Source organism: Orbicella faveolata, unplaced genomic scaffold (genome assembly GCF_042242905.1).
Source record: "Orbicella faveolata isolate gen_17 unplaced genomic scaffold, um_ofav_v1 contig_15, whole genome shotgun sequence".
NCBI lineage: Eukaryota > Metazoa > Cnidaria > Anthozoa > Scleractinia > Merulinidae > Orbicella > Orbicella faveolata.
Window position 1 is genome coordinate 5,179,645 of NW_028301542.1, and position 19,460 is coordinate 5,199,104.

General features: G+C 38.8%; 1 protein-coding gene across 2 annotated transcripts; it reads right to left on the reverse strand.

Moving 5' to 3' along the window:
* Nucleotides 1-408: 408 nt before the first annotated feature.
* LOC149113226 (uncharacterized) lies at nucleotides 409-13,629 on the reverse strand. 2 transcript variants are annotated; one of them, XM_089288094.1, is made up of 12 exons: nucleotides 13,561-13,629; nucleotides 12,427-12,471; nucleotides 9,243-9,597; nucleotides 7,991-8,140; nucleotides 7,097-7,225; nucleotides 6,227-6,355; nucleotides 5,424-5,675; nucleotides 4,571-4,897; nucleotides 3,061-3,309; nucleotides 2,300-2,611; nucleotides 1,459-1,707; nucleotides 409-746 (listed from the first exon to the last, which is right to left on the reverse strand). In XM_089288094.1, the coding sequence occupies exons 3-12, from the start codon at nucleotides 9,568-9,570 to the stop codon at nucleotides 409-411; spliced, it is 2,463 nt and encodes an 820-aa protein (XP_089144220.1). In that variant the 5' UTR covers nucleotides 9,571-9,597; nucleotides 12,427-12,471; nucleotides 13,561-13,629. The 2 variants fall into 2 exon arrangements, with proteins under 2 accessions (XP_089144220.1, XP_089144219.1); XM_089288093.1 differs by lacking the exons at nucleotides 409-746; nucleotides 1,459-1,707; nucleotides 2,300-2,611; nucleotides 3,061-3,309; nucleotides 12,427-12,471 and having other exon boundaries at nucleotides 4,557-4,897.
* Between the last annotated feature and the right edge of the window lie 5,831 nt (nucleotides 13,630-19,460).

Here is a 19,460-nt window from a genome sequence, read left to right on the forward strand (position 1 = left end):
TTTATTAAAAGCAGTCATTGTTTCAAGTTGTTTCACAACGAATGATTTCCATCACTTCTCATGAAAATTATTTCTCCATGAAACAATCGCAAACGTTGTTTTGTCATTTTAACGGACTCCGATTGAAAATTCAACAACAACTTTATTATTTATTATGACTCGCATATTTACAATTTTACAGAAATATATACACATTGAGTTAAAAAAAAGCTTGACAATAGCAACAGCGCGAACCCGCAAGTAGCCTGGGCTCATCTAGGCAGGCCACATCTATATTTATATTAGACAATTCACCTTGCCTGTGATAAGAAACAAGGCTGAAACACCGAAAATAATTCAGAAATATTTACAGCAGTTATGGTTGAATGGGTTACTCGGTGATATTGACTAAAGAATGATGTCATATTTTCAATTACCTATATCGTAGAACACTTCAATATCAGAAGGAGTGAAATATAAAGCTCCAGTGAAAAACCTACAGTCGCCAGCTAAATATCCGTGGGGTACAGAATATGTAGAGCCACACCTGGTATAAGAATTGGTAGGTTGGTTGATGGTAGGGTTGTTTGATATGTAGATATCATGTACATGTCCTCCACCATAACCAAAAGTGGGTCCATAAGAGGAACACCTGTAGATTGCTTCGGTCTTTTTTTGATACTGAGTCAGCTTGACAGGATTATATCCATCTTTGTTGTAAAGCGAGAACAGGAAAGCTTTACTGGCTGAGGAGTAACTGCAAGAACCTGAAAATGATGAAGAAAAGCGGATTGTGGCATTTAGAAATAAAAACAAAAAGAAGCTGATAAAATAAAAATGCTTCAGAACAGAGAAACAACTGCAACAACAAGGAAAAAGTCTCTGACCACTGAAGTGGCTGGCAAAGACGTTATGTGAAAACTTTATCCTGAGGTCCTTACTGACTACAGGGGTAAATCGACAAATCATGCGAAAACAACGTTCATTTAACACAACAACAACCACAAGGGAACGAACTAATATCGATCAAATTAAAAGCATAATGTTTCTCCACAGCAACACCAACGGAAGCAAGAATACTTATTCATAAGGCCCAGCAAAATAATGAAAAATTATTGGACGAGATTGAGCAAAATATGGTGATTTGTCAGTGGCGAGCAGATCAGTAATTGATCTTCGAGACACGAATCACGATATTTTGCGATATCGGAGATCAATAATTGCTTTTTTATTCGCTCACCAAGTTTGTTTTCATTTTTAAATCACTCTCCGTCTGATCGCTCAGGAAAGCGACCTGCCGTTTCCCACTTAAGAGTGTGGTTACAATTACACATGAGTAGAACTATTATTTGCATTTACACGGTATTACGCATGAGCAGACCATTATTTGCAGGCAGTTATTTGAAGGTCATGTGGTGGGCTCTCGGCCAATGAAAAGGAAGCAAATACATCGAATGATAATGATAAGTATATACGTACTTAGCCAAGACGTATTGGTATATCCACCAAATATGTATTGGCCAACTTTAATAATGGTCACAGTGGGTCCCTTTCCATCACAGTTGCTGTGGAATGTTGACGCATCCCAGCCGTCTGTCTTAGCATGCCAACATCGCTCAAAGTAAGTACGGGATGCACTCGGGAGAGCTGGGTCTAAGTAAGTTATCAGCTTCCCTAAGTATTTGCTGTGATCGAGATCGCCAAGAATAACAGATGCACCGAGGCCGCCTGGGTACGAGAAACAAGAGGTTAGCTGTGACATTGATTTTAGCCAAATTTAGGCAAACGAAATGACCGCTGAATTGGGGGAAATATAAAAACTAATCACTGAAAACAGTGAGGGAATATTTCAGTAACACAACTTATACAAAACAAGGTACGGATGGACAGAAATTGAAGAAGATTTAAACGGATGGCGAAAAGAGTTTTTGAAACATTTTATAGGCTGAACAGTTTTCAAAGTTTGTATCGTCTGCTTGCATTGTCATCTTTAATTATAACGTCTGGGAGAAGCATTTGTTTGTAATAAAGCTATGGCTTTGTTATTTAGATCCATAGAAGTAAGGTCTTCGCTAACATTTAGTTTTACAGCGAGTATTTGACAAAACTAAATAAAATACACCAAACTCAGCTGGGCACAATCCTTGTAATACCGCCGTTTCGCAGTAGCAAAACAGTCAGATTTTGAGGTCTTCTGTTCATCCGTTGTAATAGCCACATGTAGCTTCACAAGACTGAATGCAAATGTCAAACTCCTATCTAAAACCAATAACTGTCGCAAGTATTACATCAACCCAACAAAGAAACACGAATTTATTACGTATTTCGTAAAACACTTCAATGTCAGTTGGCGTGAAATGACTGGTTCCAGTGAAAAATTCACAGCCAGCATTTGAATATCCGGAGGGGAAGGAGTAGGTTCCGCCACACTGGGTAGAAGAATTTTGGTTGGCCGTAGCGTTGTCCGATATGTAGATATCAGGCCCGTAACCGAAGCTAGGGCCGTAATTGGGCTCCTTGCACATTGCATACTGCTGATTTTGATACTGAGTCAGCTTCACAGGATTATATCCTTTGACATTGTAGAGCGAGAAGATGAAAGCTTTACTAGCTGAAGTATAACCGCCAGAATCTAAGATGAAAACAAGCGTATAAACATTCTGACAAACAAAGACATGTTAAAGTAACATTACCAAGGAAGTTAAAGTTAAAGTGATTCAAAAGACAAAATTCTTGCAAAGTCCGAAAAGTGTCGCGAAATGTGCGCACCTCAAACTCGCGAAATAAACGTGTCGCGAAAATTTCATGTAATAAGTAAGGTAGAACAGAAAAATGCAGTTATAGCGCAACACAGTCGTAAGTCGAGAGGATTTCAAAGGTGTTTCGCATGATCTAACCCGTAATGCTTGAAAGCGTTATAAGATTATATTGGTGTTAAGCAATAACTTGTCATTGCATGAATAACATCGACATGTTCTGCCTGTGGAGGAAAGCTGATAACAATGAGAAGGTTTCACATTTGTCCAGAAGGCCTAAGAAACGAAGACAGTTCATACTGAAAACGTTCTCATAACTACTCACTTTGCCAAGACAGATCCGTATATCCACCAAATATGTAGCTACCGGACTTAATGATCGTCACTGTAGGTCCTCTTCCGTCACAGTTGTTGTGGAATGTAGATGCAGCCGAGCCGTCAGTCTTAGCATGCCAGCACCGTACAAACTCACTGCGGAATGCATCCGGGACGACTGGGTCTAAAAAAGAAATAAGCTTCCCCAAGTATTTGCCGAAATCGAGGCTTCCAATAATGGGCGATGTACCAAGGTCCCCTGTAGAATGAAACAAAATTTGTGGTTTGAAGTAAGATAAAAGCAAATGAGTTCATAGCTCTCGGCTGTTTACTATTTAAACGGCGAAACTGGTTCGTTAACGGTTTGCGCAAATGATAAGCAAAAATGCCTGATGGTAAGGTCCGTTCCGATTGACGATTTAGCATTTACTCAAAAAAAAAAAAAAAAACCAATTTACCAAAAGAGACTAGGACAAGTTCAATTTGATCATATTTCAAGATGGCGGCGAAGAATTGCAAATGGTAATAAGCACATTTTCCAGTCGGAAATTTCTGTTGAAAATTATAAAACTTCCCGTTCGGTTGAGCCAAAATTGTCTTACCATTTACATTCTGACCGATATTTGCGGAATTTTAGGGTAAATGGTCATTTAATGTCTTTTAATGAAATTTGATATATTGATTCGGTAAAATGAGTTTCAAATAAGATGTGTTTACGATATGATTGAAAAAAACTTTGCATCTTTCCTGGAAACATCCTCACGTCTTTCGAAAACTAAGGAAGACATGCTCAGAAAATGTTCCGAAATGATAAAAAGGCCTTGGGATAATATTTGAAAGTTTTAAAAGTCTTACGAAAGTAGTCAAAAATCTTTGCAACATAGTCGAACATCTACGGCTTCACTCTATAATGTAAGGTAAAGTCTGCATACGAGCCAAATGGCCCATCAGGCCGGAGCTTATCCCAGTTTCTGTAGCATGAAGTGACTAGAAATATTTCTACTCCTCCCTGGATGGGATGCTAGTCCATCGCAGGGTTACCCCCAACATTAAGTTCGCCGGTACCCATTTGTACACCTGGGTGGAGAGAGACACTGTGAGAGTAAAGTGTCTTGCCCAAGAACACAACACAGTGTCCCCGGCCAGGGCTCGAACCCGAACCGCTCAATCCGGAGACGAGCGCACTAACCATGAGGCCACCGCGCCTCCCACAACTATGAAGTATACTGCAATTGATTGTACTGACAGAGGCAGGTGTCCTAAAGAAATTGTAGCGATTATGCTGAAAAACAAGTTACACGAGGACTTATCATGTGAACCAATCAAGCCAGAACCAAATACATGTAGCTAAGGAGAAGCGCCGGAAAAGGTGTGCGAAAGCTGTGTACGAGCGAGTTGCGATTGGTTTTGATCTTAGATTACTTCTGATTGGACGACAGCGTGGTGCGAGCATCGTAAGCCAGTCGCTTATTGTAGTGATTATTTTGGTTGAAACCACTTCATTTGCTAATATTCATTACCTATTTCGTAGAACACTTCAATGTTAGTAGGAGTGAACTTATCCCCTGCGGGACCAACGAAAAACCTGCAATCACCAGCTGAATATCCGGGGGGGACGGAGTACGTAGAGCCACATCGGGTAGAAGAATTTTGGTTGCTCAAAGCGTTGTCCGATATGTAGATGTCGTGATCCCCGCTATTAGAACCAAAAGTGGGTCCGTAATTGGAACAACCATACATTGCTTTTTCCTGATTTTGATACTGGGTCAGCTTAACAGGGTTATATCCTTTGTTGTTGTAAAGCGAGAAGATGAAAGCTTTGCTGGCTGTAGAGTAGTCGCAAGGAGCTGAAATGAAGAGAAACGTTTGAAACATTCTAAATACCTCGGCTGTAAACAAACACTGATGAAAAGGAATTGTATTGCCCGGAGGAGGGGGGGTACTTCCTTATATGGGCTATACAGGTATGTGCGGCTCCACAGGGTATGGCTTTTTAGCAGTTTTTGCCGTAAATAGAGTATAGATTTTGGCCATTTAGGTCCCAAATAGGGTATGGTTTTTGAACTCTAGTCTTGGATCGGGTATGTCTTATAGAAAAAGCTATCCTTCCACTAAAAGCACATAAACATTGCCTTTAACCTTGGTCTGAACTAAGGAACAAATTATAAGGCAGGTCTGAAACAAGGTATTGATTCAAGGGTCTGGTCTTAAATGAGGTATCGGACTTTTGGTCATGTCATTAATAGGGTAGGGAAAATCGCAGATTTTGGTCATAAATAGGGTATGGGTTTTGTGAAGCGGATCACACATCCCCGCCGAAATTTTCTGGGAGTACCACCCCCGGAGAAAGAATTGATACTAATTGATACTTACTGCTATGCCAGGACACGTCGGTATATGCAGCAAATATGTAGTTGCCGGACTTAAAGATGGTTACGCTGGGTCCTTTTCCATCACAGTTGTCGTGGCATATCGATGCAGCCGAGCCGTCAGTCTTGGCATGCCAGCACCGCACAAACCCACTACGCTGTGAGCTCAGGAGGACTGGGTCCAAAAAGGAAATCAGCTTCTCAGTGTAATTTTTGCGATCGAGACCAGCAAGAATAACGGATGAACCGAGGCCACCTGGGTAAGAGAAAATAGCAAAGTGAGGCTAAAGTACTTTGAGTCAAAAGAAAAAGCAGGAGCCATCTTAACTAAATTAGCAAATTATGGTAAAAGGTTAAGTCGGCATACGGGCCAATTGGCCCGGCCAATTGGCCCGGCCAAATATCAGGCCGGAGCTTATCCCGGTTTTTGTGGTATGAAGGGATTAGGAGTATTTCTACTCCTCCCTCCTTCCCCCCACTGGTACTCATTTATACTCCTGGGTGGAGAGAGGCACTGTGAGAGTTAAGTGTCTTACCCAAGAACACAACACAATGTCCCCGGCCAAGACTCGAACCCAGACCGCTCGATCCGGAGTCGAGCGCACTTACCATGAGGCCCCCGCGAACATGAGCCACCCACAAAGGCTTTGTCTTTGTATGAGATAAAAATAGATCTTGATCTTTTTGCTCACCCCCACGTGGCGCGCGAAGGAAACAAAAGCCATCCCAAGATCACAAAGGTAGGGACAGAAGGGTTCGAATATTAATTTATATAATCATTGGAAACATGACAGGCGAAAGACTCACGGAAACTTGTGCAGTATTTTCCGTTTCCGAAATATGTTGGTTTGCAGGAGCATATGTAGGATCCCACAGTATTGTTACAGTCGGCATTGACGTCACAATCATGTGACCCGTCGGCACATTCGTCAGCATCTGTAAAGCAAAGGAAAAGAAGCGCAATGGGTGACTTGTGGACGAAGATTTTCCATGGTGATCCGAAGGGATTAAACGAATCTTTACGATTGTCTTCCGAAGTTTGCCGAAGATTCTCAGATGTACCGACTCTTGATAACTTTAATTCCGCTCTTTTCAAGCACTCATTTTCTTATCGAAATGATTAAAACCCGTTTTCCTGTTGAAATTTGCTCCAGCACTTTGCTATAGCCTTGCCTTAGTGCGAAACCTCTGACGCAGCCTGTAGTTAGTTTGCTTTGTACAACAGGTGCAAAGATCAATAAACGAGTGGTAATCGAGGGATTGTCAGCTAGCACTCAAATGAACTACGTCACGGTTTGCGCATCTTGAAAAGTTTAGCCTAAATTTTTCAAGTTCGTCGTTTGTAATCCGAGTCAATCCTCTCCATCCTTAACCATCCTTGTTCCTTTATGGTTGATTATTATCTCTTTAGTGTTTTTCTATCTTAGTAAATTTATATTTTCAGGTTTCCTTCAATTTAAATTCAATTTTGTACGTGGCCAAAATGACTCAAAATAACGTAACTGAGCTCCTTTAAATTCGAGCGAAGTAAAAAATTATAACACAAGATATGAGATTCTGAGACTGCTGTTTAGAGTTTGCCAAAACCGTGGACAAGAATTCATACCTACACACCTACTTTATTTGAAAAGGTCGAGTTCAGGCAGCACTAGGCTGACCAAGTCATGTTATACTTACCAACGCAACCTTTTCCATCCTGATAAATAAACCCAGTCCTGTTACATAAGCAGCGATAAGAACCAATGGTATTCTGACACGTGGCACTCTCGTGACAAACAGGAACTGAGGAATTGCATTCGTCCAGGTCTGAGGGAAGGATAGCAAAATACACTCATCTTTTTTAAGGTTTTGAAATGGATAGAATTCGTTAACAACACCTCTGATTTTGGAGTCTCATAGAGGTCCATATTATCAAGTCAAGCTACCATTTTAAGGGTAAAGACTACAAATGTTCCTAGTTAAAGGACCTACTTCACGGTTTGCTCATATTGAAAAGTTTAGCCTATTTTTTTGAAGTTCTTCTTTTGTAAACCGCGTCAGTCTTCTCCATTCTAGACCATCCTTGTTTCTTTATGGTTTATTAATATCTCTTTAGTGTTTCTCTATCTTAGAAAACTATTACTTTCGGGTTTCCTTCAATTTGAAGTTAATTTTGTAGTCTTTACCAGTAGTGAATGTACATAATGAGAGGTCTGAAATCTAAATATTGAAATTTGAAAGTAGCCCACCTTAGAATCAAATCAATGTATTTTGCCCAAAGTTTCCCAGAGAGGTTGTTGTAAATGGTAATTACTATTTTAAGTCTAAAAGAACCCCGACCTTGAATTTCCTTGACTCTAGCGCTACAAATAGACGATTTCCTCTTGTTAAATACTGCAAAAAAATCTAGATATCTGTATAAGACGTCAGGGTTAGAAAAAGACCTTGTCATAATCAAAAATACATTTTTTATTGTTACGTGTAAAAACCATGTATAATGTTTCGTAACTTTTTTCCTCATTTTGCTGCAAAAGCTGTGTGCAACTGGACACCTCAAAACAGCGACAAAAAAAGAAAACTGGGTAAAGTTACCTTCGGTTTTCATGTCACAGTATGCAAGTGCAACGTTGTCTGGTACAATAGAATAAAACCAGTATGTTCCACTGACGGCTTGTCCTCCTTCACTCGCCTTGATTTCATGGCACGATTCAGCAGGCAGTTCAGGAATGGAACCGAGGGGGACTGGAAAGCGAATATTATTCATTAGCTCTTATTAAAGAAAAGCACAAATTTTCTCCAAAACTTTCTTTTTCGCCATAAATCGGTCCAATTGACCATTCTTAGTCTTTAACGAGCAAAATTTGGCTCGATGAAGGAATTCATACATTTTTGTTTAACCGAGCTTAGTCGGTCTGTATGGGAGAATCTTGACCAAGGTCATGAGTACAGACCTCACTGCGTTCGGTCTGTATGCAAGACCGAGATCAAGATTCTCCCATACAGACCGACTAAGCTCGGTTAATAAGATGTTTATTACATGGCACAAAAGAAAAATTTGATTCTTCTAATGTAACTGGTTTGTACTAGCTGGCATTTTCCTTGCGAACCGCGATGAGCTGAACTTAAATCGGCCAAAGTTTGCTCGTCCTCTTTAATATTTTTTTTCTCATCAGGCGTTTTGGCACTTCCACTAATAGTTTTTTAAGGAAATAGTCAACATTTTTGTATTGTAGTTTACAGCTTTTTCACCGCAAAATGTAACCGATTTAGGTGCCGGTCTAAATGGGAAAATCTAGACCGCGGTCAATATCGATTTTAGCCGATCAAATTCGTGAATTCGGTAGTTCCCAGTCCTTGTGAAACACATGTACAACCGTATAATAATCCGTGATATTAACCAGGTGTGTTACAGTTCCCGTGTGATTCTTGAATCATACTGAGGATGTTATCTATATATCGACATCATTTCATATACGTTTAAAGCGTAGAGAGCAGAATAATTAATGCATTTTGATCGGTTTATTCGAAGGATTCCCAGAGATTTTTTGACAACCTACAAAGATTCCAAAGTTTAACCGAAGACCTACAAAATTTCCGAAGATGACCCGACGAATTCCGACGATTTCCCAAGGTGATGTAAAGGCTCGTCAAGATGTAGAGAATTTCCAACATTCATCCGAAGTGTCCGACAATTTCAATCGTTATTGCATATATTTTTTCATCATGATAATTTTGCAATTCGTATTACCAACGTATGCATGATGTGCCTCTTTTCTTAAATCGAGAAACGAGAAATTCACTAAACCGGGTAAGAAAGGAACTTGATAAAACTATGATTAGTTACCTCTACCAAAGTCTCGTCTAAAGTAATATCTGTCAGGGTCTGGAACAAAATCTTCAGGTCTCGCTTCCTTGGTGCGATTGTTCAATTCACACATCTCTTTGGAAATAACGTAGTTGAAACTTTGGCACCGTAAGTCAAGGCGACACTCCTTAAGACAAACATACGAAGAATCTGTCATCCGTTTGAAGATGTGTCTCTGTAACATCATGCCAAACTGGGAAGCTTCTTTTCGACTTTGTCTGCTACATTGCTGTGCCTCCACGTTACAAAACAGTTGCGATACTCCAAGCACAGCTGCTAGGTAAAAAAGCCTTTTGACAAAAGCCATTACGCTCGAGTCCTTGGCAAGACAATCCTTAAAATCAACACAATGTAAAATAATTGTGAGTGTGCTTTGATAGTTTGAAATCATTTGGCAATTTAGCGCATGACATTTTTTTTTAAAAAACTTAAATAATATTCTATAACAAATTTATTTTTTGAAATTTTAATTTTACCCAACAAACTTAGTATGTGGAAACGGTGCCTTGTCATCAAGATTAATCACCTTCGAGAACTTGTTCGTAAAACACTCCGGACATTTGAGAACACTCGAGAAATGTAGAGAGCACTCGCCTGCGGCTCGTGTTTTCTATATTTCCCTCGTATTCTCAAATGCCCGTCGTGTCAGTTTTATCACAGTGTAATACACGGCTTAGGCTTCTTTATTTGTTAAATAAAATATATTTTCCCCACGAAACTTAACTTCTTTACTTCCTGAACGAATTGAGGAAAATTTCATAGAAAACTTTGATGGAAGTGACTCTCGGGAAAAAATTTTCGCCCTGGGCTATATAACTTCAATAAAAACTGGTTCTGAACTAGAAAAAAAGAACAAATTAAATTAATGGACCTGTTCAGTTAAATTGATGTCAAAAACATGAAAAGAAACATGACCACAAATATATTTATCGACGTTTCGGCGAAATTCCCCTACATCCAGGAAAACGGAGACTGATTTTAAGTTCAAGAAAGTCGCCAATTTGTGGTCTTATTTTATTTTACTGACGTTTCGTTTATTTAAAATTAGTTATACTGAATAAAAACAATACAGTTAATTATTTCAGTTTGAATACTTTCTCTACTCAACACGTTTTGACAATGTTAAAAGACTTAAAAGTTTAGTTTTGTTCTGACACAAAATGGATGAAGCACAAAATCTGCTAATAAGACTGCTTAATTATAAACCCGTTGTTTATCAGTGAAATGAAGCTATTTACAGTTCTGCATATTTGTGGCTTTTTCCATTTGTGAAAGTTCGATCTATATTAAAAATTGAATACACCATACGCCCGGGCTAAAAGGTTTGTAAATATTATTGGTTCATTAAGTCATGTCCGTTAATTTCGTTTTGCCTGTGAAATTAATAGTCGTATTCACTTCTTCACCCATAAAGGAAGGTTGTTTTGTAAAACAAAGTTTAAAAAGCAGATTTCTAAGTGCTATAAGTGCGCTTGGACTAAACCACCTAGATTCGCCTTGATAACAGAATATATGATGGAGAGTCATTCTTGACTAAGGAGAACACATTGAAAACGCAACGACACAAAGGGATATGACTGGCCCCAATTAAAAACGCAACAATTAACGTTCATTTTTCCATTTTGGATTTGCATTTGAAGAAAAGTCAGTCAGGGAAATCACATGATTATCGTGAGGCCATCGTTTTCGAAAAGCTCCGTTTTCAAAATGTTTTCCGTCCACACGAAAACGAAAAGCCGGCGTTTTCAAATTCCTGGCTTGAAGAGCGTTTTCGAAAAGCTCCATTTTCGTGACGGATTAATGTGCACTGTAGGCCTAACCGCAGAAATAAAGCTTCGTTTTCAAATTTATCCGGCCTGAGAAATGTGTATCCTGGACTCTTGTTCAGCTTTTATCATAATAATATGTGTGAAAAGATTAAATTGATAACTCAGCATTTTTTTCGGCAAATTCACCTCGGGCTGATTAATTCTTCAACCAAACTTCAACTACTCTTCCGCACAGCTGAAAAAATTCATTAGTACTGAATTAGGTCCTGAAAGTGCTATTTACAACAAAAAGAGGCATACTCTTGAACAAAATTTAAAAGGAGGAAAGAATCTTTCGCTGTGTCAACAAATGTTAATAATTAAACGGCACCTTTTCCGTTAATGGCTTTAGCTTGGAAAAGTGAAAATATATTGTTTCTACTTAATTCGCGAACTAAACTTACGTTGCTATAAATCATATTTAGTAAAGTTCTAAATTGTGACTCAGGACGTGTTTTTCATGCAATTGCTTTCAGTAAAGGTTTGCAATAAGTTTTTCTTTTGAATTATTAAAAATAAAAAAGGAAAACTTTGTAAGTTGAGTAAAATTAGAATTCATCAGGGATATGTCATTTTGTGGTTTTAACTCATTTATATATCGAACCTCTACTTCGTTTGGAACTATTTTTCGGTAAATTACAAAAACACTGTTTGTCATTTCCCAGTTTCAATGACCTAAAAAGCTTAGTTTTCTTTTTCCTGCGACAAGCTATTGATCGAATTTACGAATCCAAAGAACACGGTCAAATGTTGTTTTTCAATATAACTGATGAATTAAAACATTTGTGGCTTTTCGGTTTCATTTGTGAAGTTTTGAGGATGTATAATGTATTATTTACCCGCGTGAATAGGTAAATAATATTTTTATTATGTAATGAGCGTTGATTTTGTATTGCATGGGAAATATTGTTATATACTTGTTTGCTTCGTTCATCTGAGGTCCGATGACATTGCTCTAGCTTTCTTTTGCAAAACATAGTTAAAAAGGGAAGTGTATTCAATGCTTTCTTTTATGGAAAATCACCTGTCAATAGCACTTAATTGCTTTTAACAAACGTGACAACAAAAGGAGTCAGTCGTGTAACGTAGTTGTTATAAATAAGTATAAATAAGTTGAAGCAAGCCTGAAATTCTCCGCTAATCTTCAACGCAACGAAGAATTAAAATCGCAGATTGAACATCATTGATTAAGAAAGAAGAAGCTTGCGCACGCACAGTTCCAACTCGCTTTGGGTTAATTGATTCACAATTCTATTTCCGGGCTGTGGAGAAATGGGAAGCCGTATGTGGTCCAGTGTCCGCATTTATAAATTTTAATTCTTATTTCGAGGAATAAATATAATCCATTGACTTACAGAAATGGAAAAGAGTGCACTTCTGTCCGCAGTCCTGGGTTCAAACTGGAGGGGAAAAAATACACTTTTTTTCAACACCTTTGTGCAGTTTTGAAGAATTGCTTTTTTATCGTGTCTTGTCACTACCACCTTTTTTAGCGTGTCAAAAACTATGCCACAGACTCGTTTTGACAATTCGAGATATTTCAATGTATTGGCCAAAATGGGCGATGAACATGCTTAAAAACAGCTGCTCCAACGTAAATGTTTTCTGTCATAATTTGGTCAAGAGCAAAATAAAGTCTCGCTGTTTTATTCTTAAACAGAGGCTGTATCGCGGAGAGGGGTGGCTCCCATATGAAAACGTCGGGAATACTCGTCAAAAAAAATTGAATTTAACTAAAGCAGACCAATATGGGCGTGTCTCGAGCTTTATTTGACCTCTAAATACTTAAAACGAAGAAGGGTTGAATATATCAAATTGTAGAAACGAGGGATTTCATGGAGGTACTGGAAATTTTTGGCATCTACTGTTGGGCAAAGGAGCCCGGGCTTGTAGACCGGACTCCACAGCTAGCTAGAGAGCTGCGCAAATCGAGCCTAAAAACGGAAATGAGAGCGTTTTTTAACTGTCATTTCTTCGAGTGCACCCTAAAAGATACATTGACAGCTAAAACTAGTGGCATTTCGTCCTGAACACTCCAAGTGAGACCAAAATCCTTGATTTGCACCTCAAAGCGAGACGACGAACATCCCCGACCTTTTCATAGGGGATTGCCCCTTAGCTGTATGTGTGTCCTTGATGGAAATACAGCTGGAAAGTTTATGCTGCCTGTTTTGTTACTGCAACTATAGAGTCTAAATGCATAATAATTCTAGTTTAACACTTATGAGACTGATGAAACCGTATAAAGCTTGTTCCTTTTCTTTTCGCTTGTGCTATGTTATAGACAGTGAACGTTGTGTATCTCTGAAAAATATGAAAATTTTGTTGTCGTATATAAATTAGGGGCATTTTCCGTGAGTAGTTAACTCAGCATGCTATAAACGAAAAGCTAATGGTTTTAAGGACGAGCAACCGCAAATCACTAGCTACTAAATCCCTTTTGGTTAATGCTAGGAGAGGCATACTCAGTAAAAACCTGTTTTGCCCACCTTCTCTTCAGTTGTTCCTTTTGGCCATGAGCTCTTGTCAAAAGTCAAACACAGCTAAATGGAGAGAGAAGCTTTTGAATTTTCAGTGGACAAGTCCTCCTACTAAATGGCAGGTGGCTGCAATATAATGCTCTTGTTTACCTACTTCACAGACACTATTTCTGATGGATAATGAATTGTCGCATGAATAGCCTGATCATCTATTGAAATTGCAATAACAATAGCTAATATACCATATGCTTGTGAAATGTCTGGATGTTAAATTAACAGGTTTCTTGCCGGCTTCGACCCGGGAACGTTTTTTTTTTAACATCAACGGTTTTTACACAGAAGTCTAAAAATTAATCTTTTTCACCTATAAAAGATTTCAGTAATGACAGTAAGCTTATTTTCGAGAGAGAGCATTTGGTAATTAAATGGAGTAAAACAACGCAATTAAATGTTTGTATCGTTTTACAAGCGAACTAATTATATTATTCGGTTTCATAGAAGCTTAATTTCAAAATTGAACGGTGACAAAACGTCTTACTGGAATTTCTCAACACTCCAAAGACAAAAACTTCAAAGGATCTTGTAAGACTTCTCAGAATCGAGTTTAGCTGAGATATAACGCGCCTCTGCTTAGTTTTCCAACCCGAATCTTCAACCAGGATCAACGGGCTCCTGCTTCAAGTAAATAAACAAAAGAAAAATACAAGTTGAAAGAGAAAAATAAACCCTTTGGGAGACCCTGGCCCCGTACATGTAACCCAACATAAATTACTTGCAAATAACTCGGACGATTTTAATTTCGGACAAAAAACTGTCCCAAAATAAAATCGTCCGAAATGTTTAAAGTACAGTATAACACTTTTAAATAGCTCTATAGCCACCAGTTTCTTTTATGGAGCGATCAGAGTTCGCTCCACAAAAGAAACTAGCGGCTTTAGAGCTATTTATCTGAACTAGTTGAGACACAGTTTAGGGGCCCGAAGATACGTAACGGATTGATAGAAATTTTCTTATTTTCCCGTCGGTATATCTCCAAAGCCAAAACTATCATTCTAACAGATATTGTTTCAGTCTAACACGTGTTTTTTATGTTTCAGGAAAATGTCTAAAATTTTTTTGGACGGTGTAGGTTCGCAAGCATTCTTGAGATATGAGAATGGTATAATTCCCAGAAGATTCTTGGACTATATTGTGGTTAATTAGAGTGTCATTCCGTTCCCATAACAGTAGTACCCCATGAACACAAAGGATTTTCTGTGTAGGTCTCTAATTCAGGCTTTGGCTTTAAAATTGTTTTGGCAATGTCCACGGAACAATTAGCGACAATGTATTGGGACTGAAGAAGTAAAAAACAATCTGTAAAAAGAATAAATTGACGGAACGAAACAGCTTAGGTGAGGCTGGAGTCTTTGTAAATGGAAAAGTATATGGTTTTTACTGAAGCAACAGACAAATGGCTGTACAAAGAATCTGTTGTTAGCACAGGGGAAAAATATTTTATTGGGAATATATTTTGAATATATGTAAAAGAGGAAATCGTTTAAATGAAACAAATCAGTGTGCTTTTAGTTTTTTACCTTTTTATTTATTTCTCTTAAACGCCCGCGGCGCACAAAAGTTCAGACGTTCTATCAAAGCGCTGAGACTGTGAGTCTTAATTCTCTTGGTTTAACCGTAGGAAATTTTTAGTGCACATAAACCGTATCAAAAAAAAAAAAAAATTAAATTTACCATATTTGACATGCAGTGCGCGACCTCGCGTGATGCTAAATCAACTGAAGAGAATGAGTAACCGTTTAATTCAGTTTTATTTAAAGTTTTACGGCTTATTTACATTGACCTTACAACGCTTACAACACTTTAAACAAGCACAGCGAATCTTATCTAATGGCCTCCACACAATCGAGGCTACCTTTCAACAACACCGATTTTCTTTTTTTTTGGTCCTCAGGGGGCCCGCGCCAAAGGGCAACAAACATTGAGTCTCGCCTGGCTTGAAAGTCATATACGCCTCATGCCCCGTCCACACTACGCCGTAGAAATTTGAAAACGGAAGTTTCACTCTGAAAACGCATCAAATGTTTACCGCCAAAATACGCCGGAAGAATTTAAAAACGTAACAATCACCGGTCATCTTGGATTTGCGTTTGAGGAAAACTCATCCAGGAAAATCACATGATTATTGTGCGCAATCGTTTTCGAAAAGCTCCGTTCTCAAAATGTTTTCCGTCCATACGAAAACGAAAAGCCGGCGTTTTCCATTTCGTCCGGTTTGAAAAGCATTTTTGAAACGCTCTGTTTTCGTGATGGATTATTGTAGACGGTAGGCCTAAACGTAGAAATAAAGCTGCGTTTTCAAATTCCTCTGGCGCAGTGTGGACGGGGTCTCAGTGACTCTCTTAAACTCTTGCATGGCGACTCTCGTGCGTTATCGGTGACACTCGTCAACCTTCGTGCGTTATCGGTGGCTCTCGTCAACCTTCGTGCGTTATCGGGGACTCACGTTAACCCTCGTATATTCCTATCGAATTTGAACCTGTTCCAATTTTTCTAGCCAGTCACGAAGAGTTTTCTCCCGTTTTGCCCACACTCGCTGAGAGTTGAAAAAATACCCTCGTGTATCTCTCGTGATCAGAAGGCGACTGTCGTTTCTGTCGTTGTCGTTTGGCCCGGGCTTAAAGAGAGATTCCACTAAATAAATAATGAATAAATGACACTAATTTTATTTTAATGTCAATGTGTTAAGCTTGATAAAGCTAAACACTACAAAAAGGTATTGAATAAATACTGATGACTGTGATGCCTCTTGGAGTTTTACGTTTACAGCTATTTCAGTCGACGTTGTCAGATGAAAGCGTCAAGTCTTCGCGACAAGACCGAATAGTAGTCTGGGTATTTGTCGGAAGTTTGCATGTTGGTGCAGAGGAAATCTACGAATTTGTATCTTTGCTCATGAAGTATTAGCAAGGATACAATAGATTTTCCACTCATTAGACCATTTTTCTGTATCTTTTCTTTCACTATTATAAAACGACCTTTGGTTAAAAATTCTGAAATTAAGTGTGGCGAAAAGAACATTGTTTCCAGACGTCTGAAGAGAAAGAAGCTTAAAGCTTTGCTCCGACCGCGTTAATTGAAATAGCTGTATACTGCAAACTTAAAACTCCGGCGGAAGTTTAAACCTCATGAAGCCAGCTCGCAAAACTTCCGTTCGCTAACTAAGAGGGTCCAACATAGGTTATTTCAATCCCGCATCCCGCTAGTATTTTTGGCTCAATCGCACCATCCCGCCCGGGTCGGAATGTTTATCTCGATTCCGCCTGATAAAGAGTCGTAGTTCCTCCATGTAACGACTGTAATGTGTAATTTACCTCTTTACATTCCGCATCCCGCCGTCGATCTCGCATCCCGCCGTCGCTCTTAGGACTATCTCGCATCCCGTCTGTCAAAAAGAGTAAATCCCGTTCTCACCGAAATATTTTTATCCCGCATCCCGCCATTAAAAGTTCTGTCATCCCGTATTCCGCCTTCATTTTTGCTCTCATCTCGCATCTCGCGAAACCTATGTTGGGTCCCTCAACTAAGTGGTTAAATGCAGAGCCTTTGTAAATAAAAAAAATAAATGTAACAAATAGTGCTTTCATAGCACTTTTCATAATTACTACTCAGAGCTACAATCCTGGACAAAAGTAGTGGGGACACTTGAGCTGGATCACGTATATCCTATCCCCTCTAATCAATATTGGAAAATGTTACGTTTTTTCAACAAAAAGGGAAAAAATCACCTGATTATGAACATTGTAGGTTGGGAAGGGGAGAACTTGCTTCGTGTCCCAACTTTTTTGTCTAGGATTTATCGTTTTCTAATCAACCATAAATTACAGAACTTTGGAAACTTGGCCAAAAGTTTCCAGATAATACAAGTTATATTAAATGAAAGCTGCATTTGCGAAATACGAACTGAATTCCGGGAGCAAAATTGAATGGAACGTAGATATTTTCGAAAAGTAGGGAATACCTGGCGAGCGAGGTTTTTCTTTTCCCCGGAAATTCCGCAAAATGTTGTTCCATTCGCAACTGGGATTTCCAGAAATTAAAAGCGGAAGCTTTGGCCGAATATGAACTCTCACGAAAGAATGATCGGCTTTTACACTCGACTTCCTTATCCTTGACCAAGATACTACAAAATATACGTGTACCTTAGTGCCAACCGTTTTCCTACGACATGGGAAAACGGAATTCAAACTTCCAGTTTCGTTTTTCGTTTACCCACGTCATCGGAAAAGGGAATTCGAACTTTTATTTTCGGTTTTTCGTTTTCCAACTATATTGAAAACGAAACTGGAACTTCTGTTTTCGTTTTTCGTTTTCCCACGACTTCGTACAACAGAATTGCAATTGTCATTTCCGTTTTTCATCTTCTATTTTCGTAAGACATTGAAAACAGAATTTGAACTTCGATTTTCGTTTTTCGTTTTTGTGTTCTGTTATATTATCTCAAGACGTAGCCTATTAAGCAGGCGCTAGCGCTCTTTGGGCTGGTATATATTCTTTCCTCCCTTACGATCCTCAAAATGGACGTCATAGCTAACTATCTGTAACTGAATGTACATACATACGGAGTTGTGATTACAACAATTAGCGTAAAAAAACTGTGCAGCTATATTTTTAGAAAACTAATATTAAGAATTTTTCAGCCCGCTACAAACCGCATCGAGCTGACTGTTAATAAAAGCCTTCTGTTTCGACTACCACGATATCGATATCGGCAAGGAAATGAAATTATGCTTGTACTATCACAAATCACGGAATTAAATAGCTATTCAGGTACGACTATTAAGTCAAAAAGTTTCGGTACAAAGGCTTGTCATGATCGATTTGGAACATATACAGTTGAACCTCCGATATGGCACCCTCTACTTATCGACCGGTCAGTGTAAAACGAAGACTGCGGACCGACCGGGCATAAAATGCAGACTGACGGTAAAACGCAGACTGCAGACTACAGACTTTTTAAGTATATATCGACGGTGTTATTTCCATTATTGATTTCTAACCGGAAACAGGGTTATTCAGGCTAGTAGTGAAAGTTTGCAATGCTCCGGTTAGCCTAAATAACGCTCCGGTTTGCCTGCCAGTTACGGTTAGCTCTCAATGATGGAAACTACTCAGTTAAAAAGTCTACAGTCTGTATTTTACTCATGGTCTGCAGTCTGCATTTGACCCTCAGTCTCCATTTTACCGCAGTTGCAGTCCGCAGTCTGCAGTCTGCAGTCCGCAGTCCTTATTTTACACTGACCGGATATCGACTGTTCCATCTGCAACTGACCCTCTCTTCTTGATATCATGGCGACTGTAAAACCTTTTTACACTTACTGTGCAGCCCCATATCGGGTCTTGATTCCCTCGAGAAGGTCTTCATAACTATTATTTTCGTCAATGAGAAAACGGCGAACAAAGACTTCATCAAGGATGTGGTTTCCAGGTCTACTGTTGTTAGCGACAGGAAGAACCAACATTCTTCTGTGGGTTCATGTATACAAAAGTGACAAAAACACATAAACGAAAAACGACAATCGATGTTCAAATTCCATTTTTCAATATCTTAAAAAGCGAAAGACGAAAAAAGGAAATAACAATTAGAATTCTGTTGTCCAAAGTTGTGGTAAAACGAAAAACGAAAACAGAAGTTGGAATCCATTTTCAATGTAGTAGGAAAACGGAAAACGAAAATGGAATCTCGAATTCCTTTTTCCGATCTCGTGAGTAAAACGAAAAACGAAACTGGAATTTCGAATTCCGTTTTCCCCTGTCTTGGGAAAACGGCTGTCACTAAGGTACACGCATTCTACAACTTGCACCTTTTGTTATTAAAATTATGACAGGTTTTTTTCGTTTTCTGCGTTTTT

Coding starts and splice junctions, on each gene's coding strand:
- LOC149113226 (XM_089288094.1), bottom strand. CDS start 9,570: ATGGCTTTTGTCAAAAGGCTTTTTTACCTAGCAGCTGTGCTTGGAGTA. Junction 8,141..9,242: donor TAGACGAGACTTTGGTAGAG/GTAACTAATCAT, acceptor TTCGCTTTCCAG/TCCCCCTCGGTTCCATTCCT. Junction 3,310..4,570: donor TGAAGTGTTCTACGAAATAG/GTAATGAATATT, acceptor TTCATTCTACAG/GGGACCTTGGTACATCGCCC.